The sequence below is a fragment of the Fusarium keratoplasticum genome, chromosome 8, assembly GCF_025433545.1.
Source record: "Fusarium keratoplasticum isolate Fu6.1 chromosome 8, whole genome shotgun sequence".
Taxonomy (NCBI): Eukaryota; Fungi; Ascomycota; class Sordariomycetes; order Hypocreales; family Nectriaceae; genus Fusarium; species Fusarium keratoplasticum.
Window position 1 is genome coordinate 2,415,112 of NC_070536.1, and position 23,931 is coordinate 2,439,042.

A 23,931-nucleotide genomic window follows, 5' to 3' on the forward strand; every position below is an offset into this window, starting at 1 on the left:
TGAGCTGGATAAATCCGGTTGTATATAAAGCCTATGCTAAGCAAGCAAGTCAACTGATGTACAAGGCAATCAAATCCCCAACTCCGTTCCCCCACCGCCACCAAAAGTACATGTATACATTCCCTTCCTCATGGCATGCATGCAATGTCAGAAACGGGTCGTGGAGCTAAAGTCAAAACCCGGGAAAAACGCAGACGATAGCGAGAGGGCAGATGCAGATGCAGATGCAGATGACGACGACGAGGCAAGACGCATAGGTACATAGGTATAGAAACGATGAATCCACTTGCAAGAGAAGACACGTTTGTATCATCCAAGACGCACGAGTCGAGTTGGTCGCTTCGAAAAAGGGGCCAGCAGATAGACACAACTGAACCGTTCCAGGTTCTGAGCTTTGCGGCGATGGCTTGCAAGCTCACGAGGCACAAGCTCAAACGTCATGTCATGAAATGAATCCAATCAAAAACTTGGCTCACTGCCTCAAGGCAAGAAATACCACGACTGGGGTCGCAGCTTTCAGGATGTACGTCATGCTCATGTCCGAGGTGCATCAGAGGTCGCGAGTCATCACCAACGCGTTAGTCGTGAGTAGCCAAGGTCGGCATTCCCGCGTCCATCATGCTTGTTTGTTTGTCTGTGGTTTGGAAGTAGAGCCGCCAACTGTAGCGAGGTCTGTGGTCCTCATCCGTGGAGGCATTCAGCATCTGCTTGAGTTTTCGGCAATATAAGAACGAGCGAGGCCAAAGCAGGACAACCATGGACGTCGTCCCCACTCATGAACCTCAGTATTAATGTCGTCAATGGTCGGGTCAAATGGTATACGTCATCAAAGAGTCTGGACCTTGAGTCGAAGGGATCCTCAAGAAACGAATAGGGGTGCTGTACAGTCGTGGGTCTCGTCAACAGACTCTGAGGAGCAGTCCAGAGAAGAGTCAAAGGGCGTCAGAAGGATGCATCGACGTCAATCAAACCAGGCATCTCAGATGGTGCACTCGGTCCGCGGCATTGCGGACGAGAGCTCGATCAAGGTCACCCAAGCATGAGAGCGTGCAGTTGCCAACAGGACATCACTATGCCCCAGGTGCAGGAGCCCCGGCAGGGGGGGCGCCTTGTCCGCCCTGTTGCTGCTGGTACATCAGGGACTGATACCAGAGCGCCACGTAGTTCTGGTAGCCACCGTCTGTCGTCTTGTTAGTTGCTGATCCTACAAGTAAAGGGAGCGAGGAGTAGCTTACATTGGGCATAAGGATCTTGCTCGTCACCTGAAGCTGCTGGAGCAGGCTGGTTAGTAGCAGCACCGGATCCCTGTTGAGAGTAGTTCGGCCGGTCGAGGTCCTGGTGTCCACGGCCGCCGCCACGGCCTCCACTTCCCTTCTGGCGCTGTCAAGTTGTCAGTTACGATACAAACATCAGGCATGTATCCATCACTTACCACAGCGTCCACCTTTTCATCAATGGCTTGCTTGGCTCGAGCAATGCTATCGCGCGTGCCAATTAAGGCAATCTCCCTCTGGGTTTCGCCAGGATTTGTCGACTGTGCAACGTTGATCTTGCACCCGGTGCTGTTTTGCATCTCACGGATAGTTTCACCACCCTTGCCTATAATCATACCTACTGCATCAGAAGGCACATAGATCGAGTCGTTGATCTTGTCGGGGCCACCCGCGCCACCCATGTCTCGCGGAGGACCATCATGTCGGCCACTACCACCACCACCTCCTCCTCCTCCCATCCTCTTAGCAGCGGGCGCATCTCCCCGGCTGTCGCTGTCGACAATCTCCATGATAAAGTCCTTCGCTCGAGCAGCCGCCTCGCGGGTGCCGATGAGGTTGACAGGTCGTAGTCCGTTCACGCTCTTTGACTCGCCTACAATGTTGATGTGGCAGCCTGATCGCTCCTGGAGGTCTCGAATGGTTTCGCCGCCACGTCCGATAATCAATCCAACTGTGCGATCAGGGACCATGATCTGCATATGATCTTCTCCCTCTCGAAGAGCCGCTGCGCCGCCCTTGTTGGGATCACGAGGCTTGTCAGGGCGGTTAAGGGCACCCATTCCACTATCGTCGATAATCCGGTTGATAGCTTCCTTCACCTCGGCCCGACGATGTCGCGGGCCAGAAATCTTGCATTGTCGGAATGGACCGCCATCGGTAGAGGTCAAGAATTGCACTCGGCAGTTCGACTCGGCTTCGATACGTCGGAGGTTTTCTCCCTGTCGACCGATGATAAGACCGACAAGGCTTGATTCAATTTGAATAGTTTCAGAATTGTCATCACCCCCTCGAAGAGGAGACCTCTCCCGTCCATTTCCTCCTCGAGGAGAAAAATTTCGACCACGGGGGCCGGGGGAATAAGAGCGATCCCGATCGTAGTTCCGACCATGACCCCCACGGTCGCCACGTCGTTCATCGCGATATGGGTTCACGCCATCGCGAAACTCATCGCGAGCGGGAGATCGTGATCTCGACCGTTTGTAGCCTCGATCGGGGCCTCGCGAGTCAGAGGCATAAACGAGCGGGCGATCGTAGGACGCCACACCCTTCTCGGCCGCGAACGCCTTGGCTTGGGCAATAGCATCGGCAATGCTCATGGTGCCAGAGTTGACCGGTCGGATCGAGCTCAGGTCGACGTTTCCGCTTGATGCTGGGGCGGGTAGGCCACTGTATCCAGGAGCGCCATAGTTGCTGGCGCCAGGAGGGGGCGGTTGGTATGCGGACGCGGGTTGAGTGGACGCGGGTGGGGGGTAGGCCTGGCTGGGTGCGCCAGGAGGAGTCTGAGTAGGGGTCGTTGCTGGTGGGCGCTGCGACGCTGGGAACAAGTCAGTCAGAAAACTTCATACAGGCGAGTCTGAGGAACGTACCAAGCGCGGCCAGAATACTCTGGATGTCAGGGCGTGGTTCCGCCATTTGTGCGATCGGCAAAGCAGGAGAGTGAATCTGAGAGTGTTGTGTGGCTGATGGAGCACGCGAGTAGACGGTAGGCAACTCGGCGAGGTGAGAAGAATTAATATCAAAGCCCCGATCAGGAAGAGCAGACAAAGGCGACAGCAAAACAAAGACGCTCAGTATAGGTGATCGCAAACAGTCGACGGATCTGCCGGGGTCACAATTTTCGTAGGTGACAATGAGGTCAAAGACTTTGCGCGGACCGAGAAGAAGGCGTGCACAGACGGCAACGTGTCGCGGACAAGATGGTACGGTCGCCTATTGAAGGTTCACACTGCCGCGATGCTAAAGGAGTGTGCGGTTTGCGCTCGCGGTTGATGTCTTGGGGAGGTTGAGCGCGGGCAGGTGACGGAGGAAGGAAATCTGAGTGGGAAGGAATAGTCGAGACGACCCAGCCAGCGCTCGAGGTAGGTACCTTGCAGTGCAGCCTTCCATTTTGCTGAGGCGGCGTGACTGCGCACTAAACTATAATTGGAAATAGCGCCTGGTGATAGCCCTGGTCGCCCTGCTCCCTTTGGAGGGCCTCACCGGTTGATATTGTCAACTGCTCCGACCTCCTTTGAGCTTTGACCTGGGCACTTGATCACTTGACTCATGATTACGTCAAGGAGACTGCATGGTTACTCTCACTATTGATTTTCGCATAGTACTTTTGTATCTTCAATGTCTGGCTTCTCTACGATTCTCACTTGCGCATTTTGGCAAATCACCTGACCCAGCCCGCAGGCATTGGTTTTGGTTTCTGCGTCTGAAGGGACGCAGCGCTAGCACAGAATAGGCAAGCGCAAAGCAACATTTGCCGCTGGCCCACTGCGGGGAGGGTCACTCAGCAGAAGGGGAATTGTTGTAACCTTATTCGCTCCTTCCGCCCTAATGGCAGAGGAACGGAAAAACTTGTATGCGTTATCCAGGACTTTTTTTGGCGATAAGAAAATATTTCCAACAGAGCACGGGCGAGGAGAGCAGCTGCAAATCACCACCGCACGCGCAACCAAGATGGATTTCACTGGAAGCAAGAAGCGCAAGTTCAAGGACGCCAATGGCGTCAAGGCGACCAACGGAAAGAAGGCTGCCCCCAGTGTTCCTCAAAAGTCAAAGAAAGTCAAGCGCGCCGAACCTGAGCCCCGCGAAGAGCCCGAGATCGAGTCTTCCAGCGACGAGGAAGATGACGAGGTAGAGGACAACGAAGAGAGTGATGAGGCCGATGAGGAAGAGGATGACTCCAAGTCGGGAGATGAGGACGAGGAAGAGGAGGATGATGGCAAGGAGGACAACACAGATCTCCCCGACGGTGGACAGCTCACATTACCTCCCGTCGCCGGTGCCGAAGCTCAATCGTTCGAGGAGCTGAAACTTTCCGACAAGACTATGAAGGCGATCAAGGAGATGGGCTTCACCAAGATGACGGAGATTCAGAGGAGAGGTATTCCTCCTTCGCTGGCTGGTCGCGACGTCCTCGGAGCGGCCAAGACTGGTTCTGGAAAGACTCTGGCTTTCTTGATCCCTGTCGTTGAGATGCTGAGCGCTCTCCGATTCAAGCCCCGCAACGGAACCGGTGTCATTGTCGTCTCTCCCACTCGTGAGCTGGCGCTCCAGATCTTTGGTGTTGCCCGCGAGCTCATGGCCCACCACTCGCAAACATACGGCATCGTTATTGGAGGCGCAAACCGTCGCGCCGAGGCTGAGAAGCTCTCCAAGGGTGTCAACCTTATCATCGCTACTCCTGGACGACTGCTCGATCACTTGCAAAATACCCCCTTCGTTTTCAAGAACCTCAAGTCTCTTGTCATTGACGAGGCTGACCGAATTCTTGAGATTGGTTTCGAGGACGAAATGCGACAGATCATCAAGATCCTTCCCAAGGAGGACCGACAGACCATGCTCTTCTCTGCCACTCAGACTACCAAGGTCGAGGACTTGGCGCGCATCTCGCTGCGCCCCGGCCCTCTGTACATCAACGTGGACGAGGAGAAGCAGTTCAGCACAGTCGAGGGTCTTGAGCAGGGCTACGTTATCTGCGAAGCCGACAGACGATTCCTTCTTCTATTTTCGTTCTTGAAGCGCAACATTAAGAAGAAGGTCATTGTCTTCTTCAGCAGTTGCGCGTGTGTCAAGTACCACGCCGAGTTGCTCAACTACATCGATCTTCCCGTCCTCGACCTCCACGGTAAGCAGAAGCAACAGAAGCGAACCAACACCTTCTTTGAGTTCTGCAACGCGAAGCAGGGTACTTTGATCTGCACTGATGTCGCTGCCCGTGGCCTCGATGTAAGTCTTGCTGGATAAATATTCTCGACAGTTTACTAACCCGCGACAGATTCCTGCCGTTGACTGGATCGTCCAGTTCGACCCTCCGGATGACCCTCGCGACTACATTCACCGTGTCGGTCGTACCGCTCGAGGCAGCAACTCCAAGGGCCGATCCCTCATGTTCCTCCAGCCCAGCGAAGTCGGCTTCCTCTCCCACCTCAAGGCGGCCCGCGTCCCCGTCGTCGAGTTTGACTTCCCCAAGAAGATCCAGAACGTGCAGTCTCAGCTTGAGAAACTCATCAGCCAGAACTACTACCTGAACAAGAGCGCCAAGGACGGTTACCGCAGCTACCTGCACGCATACGCCTCGCACTCGCTGCGCAGCGTCTTTGACATCAACAAGCTGGACTTGACCAAGGTGGCCAAGAGCTTTGGCTTCTCGGTGCCTCCCCGAGTGGAGATCACACTCGGTGCCAGCATGAGCAGGGACAAGAAGAACCAGGGTCGCAGGGCGTACGGCAGCCAGCCTCGACAGGGCCGAGGCGGCAAGTTTACCAGATAGAATGCGGGTACAGCTATAAAAGTTGGAGGATGTTAGAGTAGGCCGGTTGGAAGACTCTTAGCACGGCGTTAGGGTATGCAAAATGTAATGATTGTACCTACCTAGATTCGATCGCATCATAGCCATGATGTTTCGTTGCTTTGATCATGTCTTGTGTCTATGCTGTGCTTTGTCCACTTTCAGACCCCAGGCCTTGTCCGCATTTGTTCAGGGATGATCGGAACGTGCTTTGTGCAATTGACTAACGCTACTAGTTGCATGATTGGTGGGACATGTTCACATCCAAATACACTCAATGCCTAGAGGATTAAGATACAAGAGAGGGCAGAGTCATGGCTGTGTAGGCAGCTTCTGCAGATCATCATAAGGTCAGCAAGTAGACCACGTCCAAGGCTCGCATTCTTTAAAGAAGTCGTTTTCTAGTTACATAACTAGAAGCTTGGTTCCAATTTCATTCTTTTTCTTGAAGCCAACCCAACTGGGACAAGGCAACCAGACCAGAGGCAAATCATCTGAGAAGATTGGCAAGGCGGCGCTTTGTTTAGACGGCTATGCGAAATAATGCCTATATTCCATAACTCGAGATCTTTGTCCTGTTCTTTCATGAGATTGCCAAGCTCTTTGTTTTAACCTGATTCAATATCACGCACGTTCTGAGAACATTGACCCAGTTCGGATCTCGTACCCCTCTAGTGAGAGAATTATATATTATGCCCTTTGCCCAAAGCTTCCTTCACTTCCTAATTACGCCGAAACTAATAGCATCACCATGTGCATCAGACTCGTCGATGTCTACATCTGTGGCCATTCCAAGGTCAGGCGTGTCATACCTTGCGGCCAGCAATTGAAGTGCAATGGCAGTCAAGACATTAAGACGCGACTCGATATAAATTGCCGGTGGTGTGATACAGTACAGACGCAACCCCGCTCTTGGTTCCGTTCAGCAAAGAGGATATACTTGATGGCTAAGTTCAGGATAATGGCGTTTTGTAGATGGTGAGTAGTGCCAAGACATGGTACCGGCGATGGGCAGCAGTTTTGGAGCTTTAGAGCACCTCATGGAAAACTCAATCTTGGAACAACTTAAATAGCATATGTTTAATGGAAAACAACGAGCTTTCATTTGCCATTGGCGTGACATTTCAAACGTAGCACCAGATCAACCCACTAACAAGGTCAACAATCTCGTAAACTTCCCTTGGCCAAGACGGAAAAGTCAAAGAAGGCGAGCAACGGGCTGCTCGTATCCAACCGGAGGGCTCGGCAAACGCCAAAGTCATCGGGCACGAGGCCACTGCCACAGCGAGATTCACTTATTGGTCCGGGCCGCGTCACGGGCTTCAAGCTCGCTCCTTGAGTCCGAGTCCACGTCACTTTTTTTTTTTTGTCCCTTCCCGGGGGGGTTAATAGCTGAGGCTCAATAGCTCTGGTGAGGGGAGGCTGTTACGAGGTGTCGCATGGCTTGCAGCACACATAACTGCCGGCCGTTCCCCCCCGTTTTCCCCGTTCGATTTTACATATTGATTATGCGTGCCTTGGAAAGAATCAGGCTGAGCTGACGGAAGCCATCTGAACCACCATCTTTCCATTCATCACCTCACATTCAAGTCATCATCTTGGACTTGTACCGGTTGCCTTTCTCTCGCGTCTGGACCCTACACAAAAGCGCAGCAGCCGATCATGAATTGTTGGACTTGGCATACAACCTCCTCATCATCTGCATCAAGACTTTGAAGCGATTCACATCACCGCTTGGCACATACGTAATATATTCATCTTCAGCATTGAGCTGAAATAATTCGTATGTCTCTCTCCATCTTGGCTGTCGATCTGACTCACACAAACATAGACAAACTTCAGGTGCAAAGAGCTACAACCTCAATGTGCACCAAGGTTATAATCGAGCACCGCTGTGGCCACCGCGTCCTGCGTGGCAACACGCGATGCTACAAAGACGACTGCCCCGGCAGACGTGAAGACATCACCAAGGTCGAGGACGATTGCGCTCAGTGCGAGGGTAAGACCGGGCGCTGGAAGTCGACCAGGTGGTGCGGTGTTGGATGCTGCGTCTGCCAGTGAGCACGCGATACGGGAGATGAGTGTCCGCCGGTAAACGGAGATCAAGACAGAGAACAAAAGGCAGACGGACTTTCGGATAGTTGAGAGGGATCCGGTCGATTAGGTAATGGGTAGAACAGGAAGCCTCGAGTCTCGAGACATGACGATACCAGGACAGGACTGGCAGTTCCTAGAGCACATATTTGGCACTTTGTGTATAGAATTGAGTTGAACAACACCAAACCTCTCTCTGCCGAATTGATATACTTGATGCCCACCTCAATATCAACCTCCGCCGGTAACCCGCAGCAAGTACAAGCCCTACACGGACTCTCCTCCTGCTAGTGCCGGCAATCTGCAGCAACAGGGAACTTGTCTGTGAAACATCCCGTGAGATGACGCTGCAAGCAATCAAGCCCTCGTGCCCCATGTCGTCGGGTTCGTCCACTTCTTCTAGAACGGAAGTGGACTTGGGATGAAAAATCCAGCCCGCCAAATGAGAGACAGGTGATGGACGAAGGACGCACCTTAAGGCGGCGCTAGGCCCCGCCGGCCGTTGGCGAGCTGGCGGGGGGGCAGAAGCAAACTCCGGCATGATCCATCCCCGCCCTGGAGCTGACTGGACTGGACCCGGACCTGGACCTCGGAGTTTGATTCTAGCGAGTGAGCGACAGGGGTTCAAGGGGTCCAAGGCTGGCCATCCATCCAATGTTGCGTTGCATCCAGAGCTGTCCAGGTTCCAGGTTCCCATCCTGGATCAATGGATTCCTTCCCCCAGACTCACGAGGTCTTACCTGCCCTAATTAGCAACCATGGAGGGTCGGCTGCCAACTGGAGGGAAGGACAGGCGGTTCGACGGCCCAACAGCCCTGTCAAGGGCCTGAATATAGGCAGATTTTGCCCACTTTCTACCTGCCTCCAGGCCAGTAGCCCAGGTAGAGGTACTAAAACATCCTGGGATGTTCCTGCCCACCGCCTGCAGGCCCGCGGAGGCAGGTGCCACCTGGGCAGGCACTTGGAGCTAGCCATCCACCATCCACATTGGATTGCGCCCAGCCCAGCCATGTCTTCGGTTCCTCCACTTTCGAGCTTCCACATCCCGCAATCATCACCATCTTCCCACCGCGCGCTCGAAAATTCATAATACGATTACCACCCCGTCCCGTGTTCGCCTCTTACTGCGCCCTCCCGCCGCTTGTGTTACCTTCTTCCGCCCCCCGGCGCATGCTTGACCGTCTGGTCTCTCCAGTGACGCCATGGCTAAGAAGGCTCGCCAGAGAATCAGCTATGGTGAGAGCTCCTCCCCAGCGCCTCCCAGCTTCCAGTGACCCCGCTCGCCGAGACAAGGTCCTGGAATCGGCTTCAAACCGATGGATGCGCTAGATGAGCTGGCTCCGAGTCCTAACATGCGCTGCAGTCCTCGAGAACGCCAAAGCCTCCGCTGGCGGCCATCGACTTGGTGTCAATGGCCTCGCGGTAGACACTGACAACGCCATTCTGTGAGCTCTCTCCTCGCAATCCCCCAGCCACCTCTAGGCCTGGAACTAATATCATGTTCCGCTCAGTTACTCGGGTGGCCGAGACGGCATTGTATGCGCTTGGGATCTGAACCTCGACCTCAAAGGCCGCAGTGATGTCGTCGACTCAACCCCCGCCTCGGACGAAAAGAAGGACGACAAAAAGCCGAAGCACACGACCAAGTTCCGCGCCCAAACACACGCCCATATGCACTGGGTCAACGATATTGCCCTCGCCCATCATAATACCGCCCTCGTCTCTGGCTCTTCCGACCTTACTGTCAAGATCTGGCGACCCTACTCGGAGGAGGATAATACGCGCGCTGTCACGATAGGCGAGCATGCCGACTACGTCAAATGTGTGACAACCCCGCCCCAGGATATGGGCTTGAACTGGATCGCTTCCGGTGGCCTTGATCGCAAGATTTGTCTATGGGATCTCAATGGCGCAGGCAAAACGCTCGAGATCGACGTCAAAGGTGAGGAGATTGCCGAAAAAGGCTCGGTATATGCTCTTCGAGTTGGCCGGAACATTATGGCTAGTGGTGGCCCTGAGAAGACTATACGCCTGTACGATCCCCGAACAGGTTCAAAGGTCTCCAAACTCGTTGGCCATGTCGACAACATCCGCGCCATTCTTATTGACGACGCTGGCGATACGATTCTAAGTGCTAGTGCCGACAAGACGATCAAGTTGTGGAGTGTCAAGAATGGTCGATGCATGTACACCTTTACCATGCACGACGAAAGTGTTTGGTCGCTTTTCTCAGACGATCCTAGACTAGGCGTTTTCTACAGTTCCGATCGTTCAGGCCTTGTAGCCAAGACCGATGTACGGGGTAGTCTCGAGGATATGGACGACGGTCTCAGTCTTGCTGTGGCACAGGATCATATTGGTGTGGGCAAAGTTGTTGCCGCCGGAGGTCATATCTGGACTGCGACAAACAGGTCCTCAATCAACAGATGGGAGGATATTGATACCAGTGTCAACATCCAGCTTCCAGAGTCATTCCGACATCATAGGGCCACGTCCAATGCCTCGAGCAGGCCACGTGAGGCCTCTCCTCCGACTGTTAATGGGACGTCGAAGAAGGAGATCCCCGCCGATTCCATCCTGCGCATCTCAGCAGCGGCCACAATGCCTTCGCGTAGCGCTCCGGACCCTGATTCCAACACTATCACGGAAAACACTGCACGCAAGGGGTCAGAGGTTGTCCTAGACCAACCAGAGCCTGAAGTCAAGCCTATACATGATCAGCCCGAAGAGACCATCGAGGGTCAGTTTGGTCTGCTTAAGCATAGATTGCTCAACGATAGGAGACGGGTTCTGACATTGGATACTGCCGGAGACGTTCTTCTGTGGGATCTTATCAAGGTTGGCTATACAACTCTTTGCCAGTGATTTTTGCTAACTGTTGTAGTGCAAACCCATTCAAAGTTTTGGAAAACAGCATTTGGAAGATGTAGAACACATCGTCAATACTGTGGAGGCTGTAGCACCGTGGTGCTCAATCGATCTCAGTTCAGGCAATCTCACTGTAGTGCTCGAGCCATTCAACTGCTTTGATGCTGAAGTATATGCCGACGAGCTCGAGCTACCAGACACGAGCGAGTTTCGAGAGGACCAGAGAAGTAAGTATTATTGCACAAATTTGGCAAATAGACAAGACTAACCCTCGCGCAGTAAGCCTCGGAAAATGGATCCTTCGATATCTCTTTGCCGACCTCATCGACGAAGAGATCAGGAGAGACGAGGCATACCGTCAAACCATCAACGAAGGTGTCGAGGCGAGACAGGCAGCAGCTGCTTCTGCCCCTGATGCTGCACCGCTATCAATATCCTTGCCGAAGCCAGCAGTACCAGACTGGGACAATGCCGATCAAGTGACGCCCAAGCCGAACCTGTACCCAAACACTCCCGGCTTCGGTATTGGCCTGGCAACACCGGGCCCCAGCATCATGTCGGGCCCTAACAGCTTGCCCGGTGTCCCTGAGGACGCTGCTTCAAGCCCCATGAGTCCTATAGAGAAGAGAGCATCACACGTCAGTCGACCATCAACAGAGAAGGAAGACTATTTCACAAGCCCTTTGCAAATGCTCGAATCGGCTGTTAAGGCGGCAAGTCTGGTGTCGGTCCCGGGGCAGGACAAGGACAAGGACAAGGACAATGCGGATTCCAAGAAGTCTATGGACGGTGACAAAGAGAGGGCCGACAGTACAAAATCCCCAAGCACGCCCTTCGGTAAGAAAAAGTTTAGGATGTCGTTTGGCACCAAGAAGCTCGCGCGTTCGGCGTCGCAGGCGACACAGGAGAAGCCGGCGATTGTGGAGGAGAAAGCAGAGGAATCCGAGTCCTCTTCGGTCCATGAGAAGGAAAAGGAGGTTGACGACAGCTTCCTCGGCGTAATTCAGAAAATCCGGCAAGGGTACGACCGGCAACTGGTCGAAACTCCTGAAAAGGTAGTCGAGACGAGCGTGACACCCAGTCTGCCTAACGATACACCCGTGCTGAAGCTTCCTGCGGGAACCAAGGTGGTGATTCAGGAGGAGACGTCGGGCGGTAGCGCGAACCTCTACCAGGGCACAGTGGAAGATATTGGCAAGGACGCAGACCTTATTGAGCAGAAGGCACCCATGTGGCTCGGTGAGGTGCTCCTACACAACCAGGTGCCCATCAAGGAACCGGTCAAGGTATCGTTCGTTCTGCATCCAATGGACGACAGTTTGATTGCCATCACTGCCGCGGACGGTAACAACAGACTAAACGCAAATCGCATGCTACGGGTCAGGAAGATTCTTGCATACATCGCCGAGAGGGTTGAGCCTCCACTGGAGGAGGGTGAGGAGGAGACGCTCAAGCCAGAGGAGTACTTGGAGCTGTACTGCAACGATCAGGTAAGTCAGGCTTGTTCTGACTCTTAGTGGCGGAGTTGATGCTAACATTGTCCAGCTTCTATCTCCCGTTACGACTCTGGCCACCCTCAGAACGCATCTCTGGAAAGGAGGTAACGACATCGTCCTCTACTACAAGTCCAATGGCAAGAAGGAGATTCGACCTTTCCCTCCCCCTCCAGAACCGAAACCGGCTGAGCCTGAAGAAACTCAGGAAAGCTCGGCTACGGAAGAGACAGACAACAACGCCCAGGCACAGGCACCGGCTCAGCCGCAGACTCCAGCTACCTGATCAGCACAACTCATTGGTTGTTGTGTGTTGAACAGAGGAATAGTCGGCCCTCGAGCCCGTTTTGATATATCCCCAGCGAGTTGATTTATCGTATATACATTTATATACAGAGGTCAGATGCCCCAGAGGCGTAGTAGATAGCATTAGCGCGAAAAACAAGCATCTATTCCCCATTTTATACCATCCAGCCCTTCTCTTGACTCCTTGCTTGCTGCGTCACATCATACAGGTATAGGTCTAAACGAGATTTTGGACATGATCTGGTTTCATGCCAGACCAGACATGGTGTTGATGGCCCATTGGTAGCTCCCCAGGAAGATGGCGCCTCCGATTGAGATCCATGTCACGCGAGGAGCAATACCGGCAAAGAATGGCCGGATACCCTCCTCTCGTGCCATGCGGCCAAAGATCTCTGCGACTGAAACTCTCTCCTTGGATAACATAACCCTTGTCTTGAGCACATCGAGTGGTGTCGTAAGAGCTGCTGAAAATCCGCCCGCCATACTACCGTAGAGGGCACTTTCAGCTCCAGTAACCTCACGGCCACCACGACGGCGGCGACCCCAGGCCTTCATGGCCTCCCACAGGGGGAACTGAATCACGGTGAATGGCACCTCGCGGAAGACGGTGATGCCCCAGCCACGGTATAGCTCGCGCCACATGGAGACGAAGCCGTGGGTCGAGTATTTGGAGAGGATAGCACGGATAGCTGCGCCTGAGGAACCGCCGTGATGACCGGCCTGGGCACGTTGCTTGACGACCTCTGTCGGAACTCGCACGGAGCAAGCAGCTATCTCTCCAGCGCTAGCAGCGGCCATATGGACGAGGGGATCCCTCCACCTCGACACGGGAGTATCATCACCCTTCCTCGCGAGCAGACCCTTGACACCCTCGTAGGTACAGAAGAAGAAGGCGGCCCCGGGGGCAGATCCGACAATGGCGGAACCGATACCGCGGTAGATACCATGAAAACCGCCCGAGGGGAAGAAACCGGCCGAAGACTGTAGACGAGTCTTGAGGGTATCGAGAGGGAAGAGGGAGAGGTCGACGGTGGTGCCGGCGAGCGCACCGGCGAGGAGGGCGGACTGGAAGGACGGGTGAGTCGACATGGCGCCGGCGACTGGGGGGTTTGCCGTCAGAGGGAAGAAGAATGCAAGGGCTAGAGAAGCCCCGGAAGGAGGGGAAGAAGCGCAGAGGCGGAGGTTGGGACGGATTCCTCGGAGGTTATCACCGAGACCGGCGAGGAAATAAATTGGGATCGAGGTTCGAGCTAGTGAGGGGTTGCTTATCGATAAAAGCGGGAGTGTTGCGTTGGCATTGTCTTACCCTGAATGAGAGAGTCTTCACGAGGTTTTTGGGCGAAATGTCTTGTTTGAGGGGGGATTAATTAATTATGTATAGTGAGAGGATAGTTTTAATGCCAGTTTAGCTAATTTACAATGTTGAGGTACTATATCTTGACATCAGGACAATAAGGTTATGAGGGATTCGACTCTACTCTACACCTCGCCCACTCTATTCCAAGAGAGCTGTCTGGTAAAGGCGCCAACTGATCCCCAGGAGAACTTACAGAAAGGTAGCCTCAATAGCGCGTTGAATGGTCAGTTTCTCTTGCCTAATATCCGCTTTCTTTATCTGTGTGATATTAATCGAGAATGATACTGTGGTATGTTATTTTCCCCCCCGGTGAATGACGGCGGTTAGCATCTTCTATACAAGTACCCAAAGCTATTGGCGATCTGAGAAACCTTGCGCAATTGAGCTTGCCATACCAATGAAATACCATGTCACGCCATGAAGAATAGAAGTATGGTTCCATTAAAGGCAAACCAACATGGCAGTGCCCTCCAATGCTCAATAATCGTGTGCATCAACTGCCCCTCAATGGCCAAAACGACATGAAATGTGTGATGTGTGCTCAGGTACATGATGATCAAAGGTGATTCAATTCAGACTTGTATGCATTACAACCTCCAACTCCGGCAGACCCTGTGAACAACCTTGGTGGTCCCCAATAACTCCACTTCACATGTTATCCCTCATGCTCGTACCGGCCTTGGCCGTCTCCTCAGCAGCCCTCTTGGTCCTCTCCTGCAAATCCTTGGCAGGCTCGTTAGCCGACCGGTCCGCCTTGACGGCCTCTTCGCTGTCGGACGCGAGCTCGGGCTTCCAGTGGCCTGTCCCCTTCTTTTGCTTTGCGAGGGAGTCTTGCTTGTGCTTGTCAAAGTCTGTATCTGCTTTGGGGTCGACATTGTCAGCGGCGCGTTTGTGAGAGAGTGAGGGAGACGTACGCGTCGATGACTCCTTGAGTCCGAATCGTGAAGAGGTTGAGATGAAGAAGCCTCGTCCTAGGACGACCCTGCTGGCGTGCGCCGAGCGCAATGTCATGATGGACCTCGCTGACATCATCTTGTTGAAGTTGTTTGTATGTACGTCGCGTGTGGCTGTATGTCAAGATTATCTCCGAAAGGGTGGATTGTACAGACGCAATTGACACTGAATATGAAGAAGAAGAGAAGGAATCATCACCTGCAGCAACGAGGCGGCAGCCATCCAAGCTTAATACCTCTTTACCCCGGGCGCATTCTTTACGTCTTCGGTGGAGAGAGGGGACTTTACACGTCCGTGACGTCACCATCATCATCACTCTTCATGTTTCCCTCATTCCCATGGAGTTAGCTCGGGCCAATCGGGGGCAGATCGATCGTAATTGTTGCCGAGGATAATGGAAGCTTCGATTCGGTGATGCGCTTGAGTTCTTTTTTTTTTTTGTTGAGCCGACGCTAATTGAGCGTGTTTTTCTACGATGATCGTGATGATGGAAAGCTTGGTTTTGACATGTGGGGGATGGACATGTTCCCTATTGACCAGGCAATTGTTCCATAGCCAGGCAAGGAGTATCTTTCCAGAGTCCAATCCCTTTTTGAATGATGAAAGCCATTACCAGATCAATTGTTAATTCATCACCCTGTAATGGCCTGATGAATTGCTTGACTGCTGATGTCAAACCTCATACTCCACGAGACATCAAAGGGGGCAGGGTTTAGCTCATGCTCCTCTTAGAGCTCATGACGATGGTGATAAAACAATGGAGAGATATTCTAATAAAAGTAAAATGTACTTATTTTATTCATTATTGTATTATTATTGTTGTATTATTGTACATACCTTTGTGGCTTCCTTTAGAGAAGATAATAATACTCTTCACCTTCACATGTCTTTCATTTTCACAACACCAACACATGCAACACCAAGACGCATATACAAGTCAGTAACAGTGACGGTGGCCAAGTCACGGTTCAGTCATAGTCTAATTCACAACAAATGGCAAGATCAAATGTTTGAACAATCGTGTATTCTCGTCTCGCAGCTCTGAAGCCGCGTCGTCGCAACCAGACAGCGCCAATACCCAGTTAACAATAGCCACACATTGCAGTCTACCGCTGCAGTGCAAAACCAGGCACGAGGGCCTCCGTAATCCCAAAAACCATCCCAGCAACTAAACTTAACTGATTCTGATCATGTCATTTCCCACCACCCAACACTCCAGATGCTTGCGAAGGCGAGACAAACATGTAACAAGTAAAGAAAAAGCCGTCTTCCCTGGATGAGACGAGACAGACCAAGCAAGCCAAGCAACGCTCCCAAGCACTCCGTCCCCCAAAGCAAGATGAGCCCACGTCCATTCCGCTCAAGAAGCCCGACCAATATCAAGTAAGAAAACAGAAACAGAAAAAGAGGACAAATATATAGGCTGTCCCAGAATGGTACAAAGAAGGATGAAAATGGGCAGAAATGGACCTTTTTCCCGTTCATTTGCAGCAGCGGGATCAAACCGAAAATTCGACCAACTCCCCGATGGTTTCCCAGATTTTCCATCCCCCTTCAAAGGGACGGCATTGTTGTTGTAGTAGTTGTTGTTGCAAAGCACCGACACCGTTCGTCTCAATCCGATCCTGACCACCCCGCCCAAAAGATATTTCCCAGATGCGACCGATCAAAACACCCGTAAAGACCCCGCTCGTGAAAAGCACTCCTTCTATGTTGTTCTTTTTCTTCTTGATGACTTCATGAACCCATGACCGCGATGAGGAGAAGACATTTTGGTTAGTATAGGGACGCCAACCCTGCGTCCCTTTTGTGTAAAAGCAAAACAGTTGCCCATGCCGAAATCAGAATCCCGTCCGCGTGCCGTCAAACACCGATGCAATGTCGTCTTGAAATGCAAACTCCGCGGATTAAAAAACGCCCCGTTCGTGTCAGACAGCCTCAACTTGCGAGGCGGACACCCAAACCCTAGGTATTTGATTTGTTGCAAAAAACAGAAGTGACCCAAGCCGAAAATGGTATCGATCTTTCTCATGCCGCGCCAGTTGTATCCTCATTGAAACTTGTCGGTTGAAACAAGGGGGGTATGTTGATTAAGGATGTTTGTACAGGTGAGGTAGAAATGTGAGTGATGGATGTGGTAGTCGTGGTTGTCGTATTGTTGGAGCCAACAGCAAGGACCACCGCGTCAAGCGGAGATCCAAAGCCTCGAGGAACCCAGCCCGTAAGAGAAGATGATGCCAAAAATCAAGCCTCGGCCGTTCGGTGTGCCCGCCAAGATGAACAGTTGCCAAGAACGAATGGACATAGTTTACAGTTCAAGATGCACCTCCGGGGAGGCGACACTCGGGCCAACCCTGCAGCGATGCAGGGTGGTCCGGAACCATTTACCATCCGCGGAGCGGCTGTTGCATCCGGCCGGGTGACACGGATTGGGGAGGGCTCGACATGGTGATGCCGGTAGCTGGGTTGATGATGGGGATGGCATTGCGGCCGCGGGTGGCCGAGGGTTGGTGGAGCTTGAGGCTGGACTGTTGGGTGTGGAAGCTAGGAGGGATGAAGGCGGGGGAGGTCGAGTTGAGTGAGAAGCCAGGAGCAACAGTGTTGACGTGTTGCGTAGGAGAAGAGTCGGGAGAGTTGCTGGCTAGTGAGGATCGCTCAGATGAGCTGGAGATGGAGACCAACTGCCAAGGGTGAGTCAGAATGCGAATGCGAATGCGCGTGCGACGGTGCGGATTGCGCTGCGCCAGGGTAACTCACGTCGCTCTCGGTCAACAGACCGGGGCAGAACTCCATGTCGTCTTCAAGGTCAAAGGATCGACTTGTCTCAAACTTGTTGCGGAAGGCAGACAGTGATGCCGACTCGTTGAGCTCCTTCATGCTGCGGACACCTCGGAACTGGCGCTGCGCATTCTGGGAGACGGACAAGCGGGGAGCTCTGCGATTTCGGCCACCATGGTGGTTGTGCGACACGGGAGCAGGGTGCGCGGGGTGAGCGTTGTAGTGGTAGTATGCAGACATTATGATTCTGTTGTCGCGTGATTGCTTTCAAGATGTGTTGTCAAAGTCCAAGACGTCCGGGTGAGATGTGACTGCGCCAAGTTGGAGAGCCGTGGAGGGGAATTCGGAGTTGGTGCGGGATTAATTGAGTCGAGGTATAAACACAGACAGCAAGTATGTGCTTGAGCAAGTCGTCGTTATCGTCGTTGGTGATGGACAGATAAAGTGCGAGGCGTCACAAAGGGGAATATCGTCTTTTTGGATCAAGATGCAAAGAGAAGCAGGTTTGTTGGGTGAAGTATGTTTTTGGAGGATGGGGGAGAATTGTGGGAAGTAGAGCGAAGCGAAGCGAGGCGAGGAAGGTACGAGGGGTGAGGGTGCGAGGTGACGGCTGGCTTTGATAAGAAGGTGCTGAGTGTGGGAGGACGCAGGACGCACCGGGGACGGCGGGCGGCGGGTTTTGTTGGTTGGGGACGTTTAGACAAGGGGATCCACAGAGTATCCCACTAAAACCCACATTTAAGACCCACCCGAACCGCTTGCCGGACAGGGAGATGAGGGTGGGCCCCAAATTTAGCGAATCACTGCCCGCAAACGCCCGCCCCGCCTGCTTTGCCACCTTGTTATGATTGGGTTGACGTACAGGGAGCTAACTCTCTTTGGGACTAGCATGTACCACAGTGTAATATTGGTGGCATGCTAACAGGCCACCCTTGTCCCTGCCGGGAGGGTTGCTGAAGGCGGCACAGTGACGAGTCGAAACCTCTGAACGGTGTCGCTGGTGCGTCCAAGGGCGGGTCAGCTCCATCCTCTGCTAGCAGCCATTGTTGACGATACCTGGTCTTCGCCGGGCTGGCATGCACGACGTGCGGTATCCGAAACCCAGCGGCTACCCGACCTCGTGCCAGGCCATGCCCTCCAACTCCGGCACGCCCAGTGCCAGGTCGACGCGGCTGTCTCGGGGTTCCCCATTCCAGTCTTTTGTCACTTGACCGCACCCAGCTTGGCCGAAGCGTGCCCCCAGCACACTCCAGCGGGTTCTGTCCTGGGCTGGGTGCCTCTCTGAATGGGCTCTGAATGGGCGCTGGTTCTCAGCTTTGTTCCCCCAAGCTGTTAGACCGTGCAAGCGTGCGCCTCTGTTGACGACCTGGAGCCCATCCACAATCCTCCCGTCCCCAAAATTGCCATGGTTGGAACATCCGACAACAGGGCTGCCAGGCAGGCTTCCAGGGGTTCGCATCGTTCGTCAGGTGAGAGATGGCAAGCCGTCTAGAGAATTCCATCCTCAGGCACCGTCTTGGCCGCGTGCTCTCCCGGCTCCCCTCTAATTCCCCTGTGCTAGTGCAGCAAGCCCCTTTCTGAGAGCGCTTTCAGGGCCCTCGAAGCCGTGTAATTAGGCGCTTTCCCCTGGCGCAGCGCTCCCGTCGCGGGCCTTGATTGGATTGCTCGACGGTTTGTTTGTTGATTTTCTGAAATTGTTATTATCCACTGCGAGTGCGCGTGAGGCAGAGGAACGGGACTGCGTTTCTCGTCTGCGACTTCTGACTTCTGGTGCCCCGCAATCTTTGATTACCACGGCACACATATCCAATGCGATCTAGAGGGAGGTCGAGTGTATCATCCCGCTATCGTTGCCGCTGCCAATTCAGCGGCATCGTGCAGAGCGCGAGGTGAGGCCGTGAGCGAGGTAAGGTGAGCTGCAGTGCCGACGCCCACAGCCCAGCCCCGAGCAAGCAAGGAAACATCCATTCGCGTTCGATCGCGGTCTGAGCTCCAGCGCCGGACACTGGTGAACCCTGCTGGGCTGCCAGGTTTGGGGTGATGCAGCCCATGTGTGATGGATGGCGAGTGGGCTGCGGTGGGATGCTTGGTGTGTCTGTGTGTGCTCGCTCCAACTGAGGCAGTGAGCACTAGCCATGGACAGCACGGTGCATGACCTACACTGTGGGCAGCCCGTGGAGCAATTCCCGGCTTCTGGGCCACCTGATGGAGGGCTGGCACCGGCCGTGACTGGCGGCCTCGAGACCCTTCCAGGTTCTTGTGCCAGTGAATGAGCGCCGGGCGAACGAGGCCCAAAGTTGTGTCAATCGGCGTCTGGGCATGGGTCCATTGGAAACGTGGCGGGCTGACAGGGAAGAGACGAAGGTCCTGGACACTCTCGCACTGTGCCATTCTGTCATTGTGGACATGTCGGGAGACGCTCTGCAGATCGCGACCCTGTGCCCTGGACAGCCACCGAATGGGACGCCGTTGATTGTGCCCCCCCAGAAAGTCGGACCATTCTGGGACGTCGCAAGCCATCGCCACGAGAGGCAAATCGAGAGAGAGCGAGATGAACTGTCGCTTTCTGATCTCTGGGGCTTCTGGAAGTGCCGTGTGATGTTGGTTGCCGAACTGTCCGTGTACTGTAGTGTAGGGTAGCGCTATGATGCCAGATCGAGTGGCAGGACAAAGCAAAGCCCAGACCTTTTCTTTCTTTAACAACAGCAACCACCAGCCTCTCAGATTTGACAACCATCACGGGTAACCCAGGCAAGGCCAGGGATGGGATCTAGCCATCGCCTGCGGTACCTGAGCTGGCCTGCTGTCCGCCAGAAACGGATCGTCTCATCCCATACCCAACCCACGCCTGCAGGTTCTGCGTGCAACCCGCACCCGCACCCTGTAAACTCGCCCTGCCCGAGCAAGGGATTCTGATGGGACGCTCTCTCTTGTGTGCCCTGGATTGGCGCCCTGGAGGGCCCACGCTCCACGCAACCTTCACGCAGGAACTCCTTCGGCCACAGCGGCCGCAGCGCGGGCGTCTAGGTACAGTGTTGTATGCCGCGTATGGGCACTCACTGTGTCAAGATCAACCCTAGAGGGTGCAGCGGGTGCATCGCCAATGCAGGACGGGTGAGATTGTGCGTGCGCTGGGACATGGACGTCCCGTCGCCAACGATTATCGCTCGCCGTCGACGATCAGATCAAAGCCCGGCGTTTGCGATAAGGAGTGACGACGGCGGCAAAGTAAACAAAGGGCGCCAGAGAGGTCGCCTTGCCGCCTTGCCAAACGGGTTCTCATGCCCGCCGCCGCAGCTGCACGCACCACACCCTCTCGAATGCCGTCGGGTTGTTCTCTGGCAGTTCTGGTGCTGCTCGCTGGCCAACACCAACCACCGCCTCCTCTGGCGCACACATCCAATCGATCTCGGTTAGATCACCACTGATCCATCATGCCCTGCCACTGGACTGGTCTTTGATGATTTGATCGTGGCCTCCCCCGTCCAAGCGCCTCGTCAGGCTTCCCTCCTTGTCCCGTCCACCACGCCACGAGCATGCCCGGGCGCTGTGTGTCATTTGCCAGAGCATCATGCGGGGAGGGGTTGGCCGATGGCACTATCTATTTTGGGTAGGCTGTGAGCCTGCTAGCGGAGGTTTAAACCTGGTGCTTCTTTGTTCCTCGTCGTCCGGGCCAAGGGGTTGGGGAGCAAAGAGAAGGGAGGGCTGGAAGGGGAGGGCTTCGCCCACGCCGATCCGTCAAACGTGTGGTCCATACGAGAACTGTTCGTCCCTGAACTCTCCAGATCTCGGGACTACCACCCGAAATGGCCATGCTTTGTGCTTCAGTTCACCTAGCGCAAAGCCTGAGAGAATCTAGAGCTTGGATGGTGCAACTCTGCACTGGATTGTCCGCAAAAGTCAAACCTGCCAGGCTCAAAGTCTGCGACAGCCCAGACACGGGCGCTGACCGACGAAGCAATCCTGTCTACCCTGAAGACACAGAGATCATGTCCCGTTTGGGCGCCCTGCAGAACGATCCCTGCATAGTCTCAGGCATTGCTCGGACGTTGTCGAACATGGTCTCGGCATTGAACAACTCAAGGTGACTGACAGGTGCTCCCACTGGATCGAGTGAACGGCCGGCTCGACCCCACGAAAGATGTTGAGCACGATGGAGAGACTGTGCGAGAGAGATCACTCCATGAGGGAACACTCGATGAGGGGGAAAAGCCTCCAAGCCTCCTCACCACCATGACCAGCTGCATCACGGCGCAACCAGTCACAACATCAAGACCTCATCCTCCATCCGTGATCTCTGCATTGAACGGACCATGCACAAGAGTGCACGCACACATCAGTCAGTCCAGTCACAGTGTTGAAAGAGAAAAACCTCATCACTCACGAGTCGAGTTGAGTTGTGCCCTCCCTCCCCCCAGACATGAGACGAGCTATGATTTGATACACACCGCGTGCCATCTTTCTTCATCGCCACACCGCCATTTCCGACGGACGGCCTATGGCATGTCTCGTCGGCTACGGCGCTCCTCACGCCGATTCGACTGGCCTGTCTCACCCGGCGGAGAAAAAAAGAAAAACGCGCTTCTCGTTCGCAAGTCCGAGCTCAGCCCACGCGGAGCCACCCTTGGGCTGAGGCTGGGGTGGTCTCGGAACTCCGTCACAGAAGGCGAGCCACCCCGCGCGCCACAATCCGGGAGCGGGAGGGAGAGATGATGTCAGTTGCTTGTTTGCTTTGTCCTTGGAAGATTAGTCTCATGATGAGCCTCCCTTTGGATGGATCCAGGTTCAGCTTTCAACGTTTGGGAGACAAACATGCGTCATGCCGATATGACTCGACCTTCCGACAACGGCCGTGTCTCTTTAGCATGACACCTTTCGCAACCTGTTCTTTTGCATGACGAGGCAGCACACAAGGCTCTATGGCTTGTCGAGTTGTGCCCCGCCGTTTCTTATCTCAATCTTATCTCGCGGGCTGTCACCTCCAGCCAATCCGCACTCAAATCTGATGTTAAAGACAACCAACTCAATCCCGTTGCAACTCTCCGACGAGCGAAACCGCGAACAGCCCGGTACCCGGGCCAAGGAAAACGAGACACCAGCATCAAGGCATTGGCATATCCTCCCATGAAGGTAGTTAGTGAAGTCTAATAATGGATAAAATGGCAGATAAAATAGATCTAAAACTGTGTAATTGCAGAATACCTCTTGTCATATTTCTGTAAATTCTATATAATTCATTTACATCATGTTGCTATTCTGGTGTCTCTGCCCCGCGTGCCCGGGCAACTTGTGCGATGTTGCCAACGGTCTTGTTGCCTTGGAGACAGTTGGCCCTTTGTCCAACCATGAGGCCGGTGAGCGGCGACCCCGAATGCAGCCTTAGTCTCCTCGGCCTGTTACACAGGCCCGTAGCAGATGGCAACGGCCCTAGCGCTTAGCACATTGACAATGGAATCGAAGTCCTGGTGGTCATGATGACTGATCAATTTTGAGGCCACAAGTGTGTCAACCGTTTGCAACATGAAACGCCCTTGGAATGAGTGATGGCAACTGCCCTACTACTTCAACTAGCTGAGATAACTATTTCTATATGGACTCTGAGAGTCTCAAAAGGCCTGTAGGCGAGTGAGAGAGTGCTTGCTGGTCATCGACGAGTTGAGATCACTTGGCCCTCGGCAGAGAGGAAATATCAGATCAATGATAGCAAAGTGTCTTAAGAAAAGACCAGGAATGAATTATTCTAATTCTATCAACAGTTTCATTCCTATCCTTTATTCTAGATTTAACCACCAAGTTTTCCAAACGCTCATATCAATGTTCAAGTTGATCTATCAAGTAACTATTAGATCACCTGGATGATGTCTAGAAATCCTTGAAGTGTACTATCTCGGCGCATTTACATAGACCACGGGACTAATAATAGACCTGATGTAATTTATTAACTAGGCCAGAGCTTCCCGCATATCTCATCATGTGTAAGAACGGAGGGAACAAGAGTGAGGCGAGACAAGCCCCATGGTGTCAGCGATTCCAAGTTCTTGGGATGACCAGAGGGAGCAATACTACATTACGATCGAGATAGACGATCAGTGATCTTAATGCAAGGGGAACTGGCGTGCCACGTCATGGCTTTTGTTGGTAAGTCAGTTCTCCCTTGGCTGACGACGTCGCTAAGAATGCTGAAGATGTTTCAGCCTGCACCAATATGTCTCGGACCGTGTTGCCTGGTACGACACCCGACTGACTGGAGTATTTAGTGAATCCTAATACATTGCGATCAATTTGGATTTATCGTTTGAGTTTGAG

General features: G+C 53.6%; 6 protein-coding genes across 6 annotated transcripts; 2 read left to right on the forward strand and 4 right to left on the reverse strand.

Moving 5' to 3' along the window:
- Positions 1-1,070: 1,070 nt before the first annotated feature.
- Positions 1,071-2,906, reverse strand: NCS57_01055100 (uncharacterized protein; the record flags this gene model as incomplete). The annotated part of the gene is made up of 4 exons (XM_053060295.1): positions 1,071-1,180; positions 1,236-1,380; positions 1,433-2,808; positions 2,861-2,906. The coding sequence occupies 4 exons, from the start codon at positions 2,904-2,906 to the stop codon at positions 1,071-1,073; spliced, it is 1,677 nt and encodes a 558-aa protein (XP_052910689.1).
- A 1,035-nt stretch (positions 2,907-3,941) lies between these two features.
- Positions 3,942-5,757, forward strand: NCS57_01055200 (RNA helicase; the record flags this gene model as incomplete). The annotated part of the gene is made up of 2 exons (XM_053060296.1): positions 3,942-5,213; positions 5,263-5,757. 2 exons carry the CDS (start codon positions 3,942-3,944, stop codon positions 5,755-5,757), a joined length of 1,767 nt encoding a protein of 588 aa, XP_052910690.1.
- A 3,314-nt stretch (positions 5,758-9,071) lies between these two features.
- Positions 9,072-12,516, forward strand: NCS57_01055300 (uncharacterized protein; the record flags this gene model as incomplete). The annotated part of the gene is made up of 6 exons (XM_053060297.1): positions 9,072-9,105; positions 9,233-9,314; positions 9,381-10,707; positions 10,754-10,964; positions 11,017-12,227; positions 12,283-12,516. 6 exons carry the CDS (start codon positions 9,072-9,074, stop codon positions 12,514-12,516), a joined length of 3,099 nt encoding a protein of 1,032 aa, XP_052910691.1.
- A 266-nt stretch (positions 12,517-12,782) lies between these two features.
- NCS57_01055400 (uncharacterized protein) lies at positions 12,783-13,625 on the reverse strand (the record flags this gene model as incomplete). Its single annotated transcript, XM_053060298.1, has 1 exon — positions 12,783-13,625. The coding sequence occupies one exon, from the start codon at positions 13,623-13,625 to the stop codon at positions 12,783-12,785; it is 843 nt and encodes a 280-aa protein (XP_052910692.1).
- Positions 13,626-14,541: 916 nt separating this feature from the next.
- Positions 14,542-14,925, reverse strand: NCS57_01055500 (uncharacterized protein; the record flags this gene model as incomplete). Its single annotated transcript, XM_053060299.1, has 1 exon — positions 14,542-14,925. One exon carries the CDS (start codon positions 14,923-14,925, stop codon positions 14,542-14,544), a length of 384 nt encoding a protein of 127 aa, XP_052910693.1.
- Positions 14,926-17,231: 2,306 nt separating this feature from the next.
- Positions 17,232-17,865, reverse strand: NCS57_01055600 (uncharacterized protein; the record flags this gene model as incomplete). The annotated part of the gene is made up of 2 exons (XM_053060300.1): positions 17,232-17,528; positions 17,605-17,865. The coding sequence occupies 2 exons, from the start codon at positions 17,863-17,865 to the stop codon at positions 17,232-17,234; spliced, it is 558 nt and encodes a 185-aa protein (XP_052910694.1).
- Positions 17,866-23,931: the final 6,066 nt, after the last annotated feature.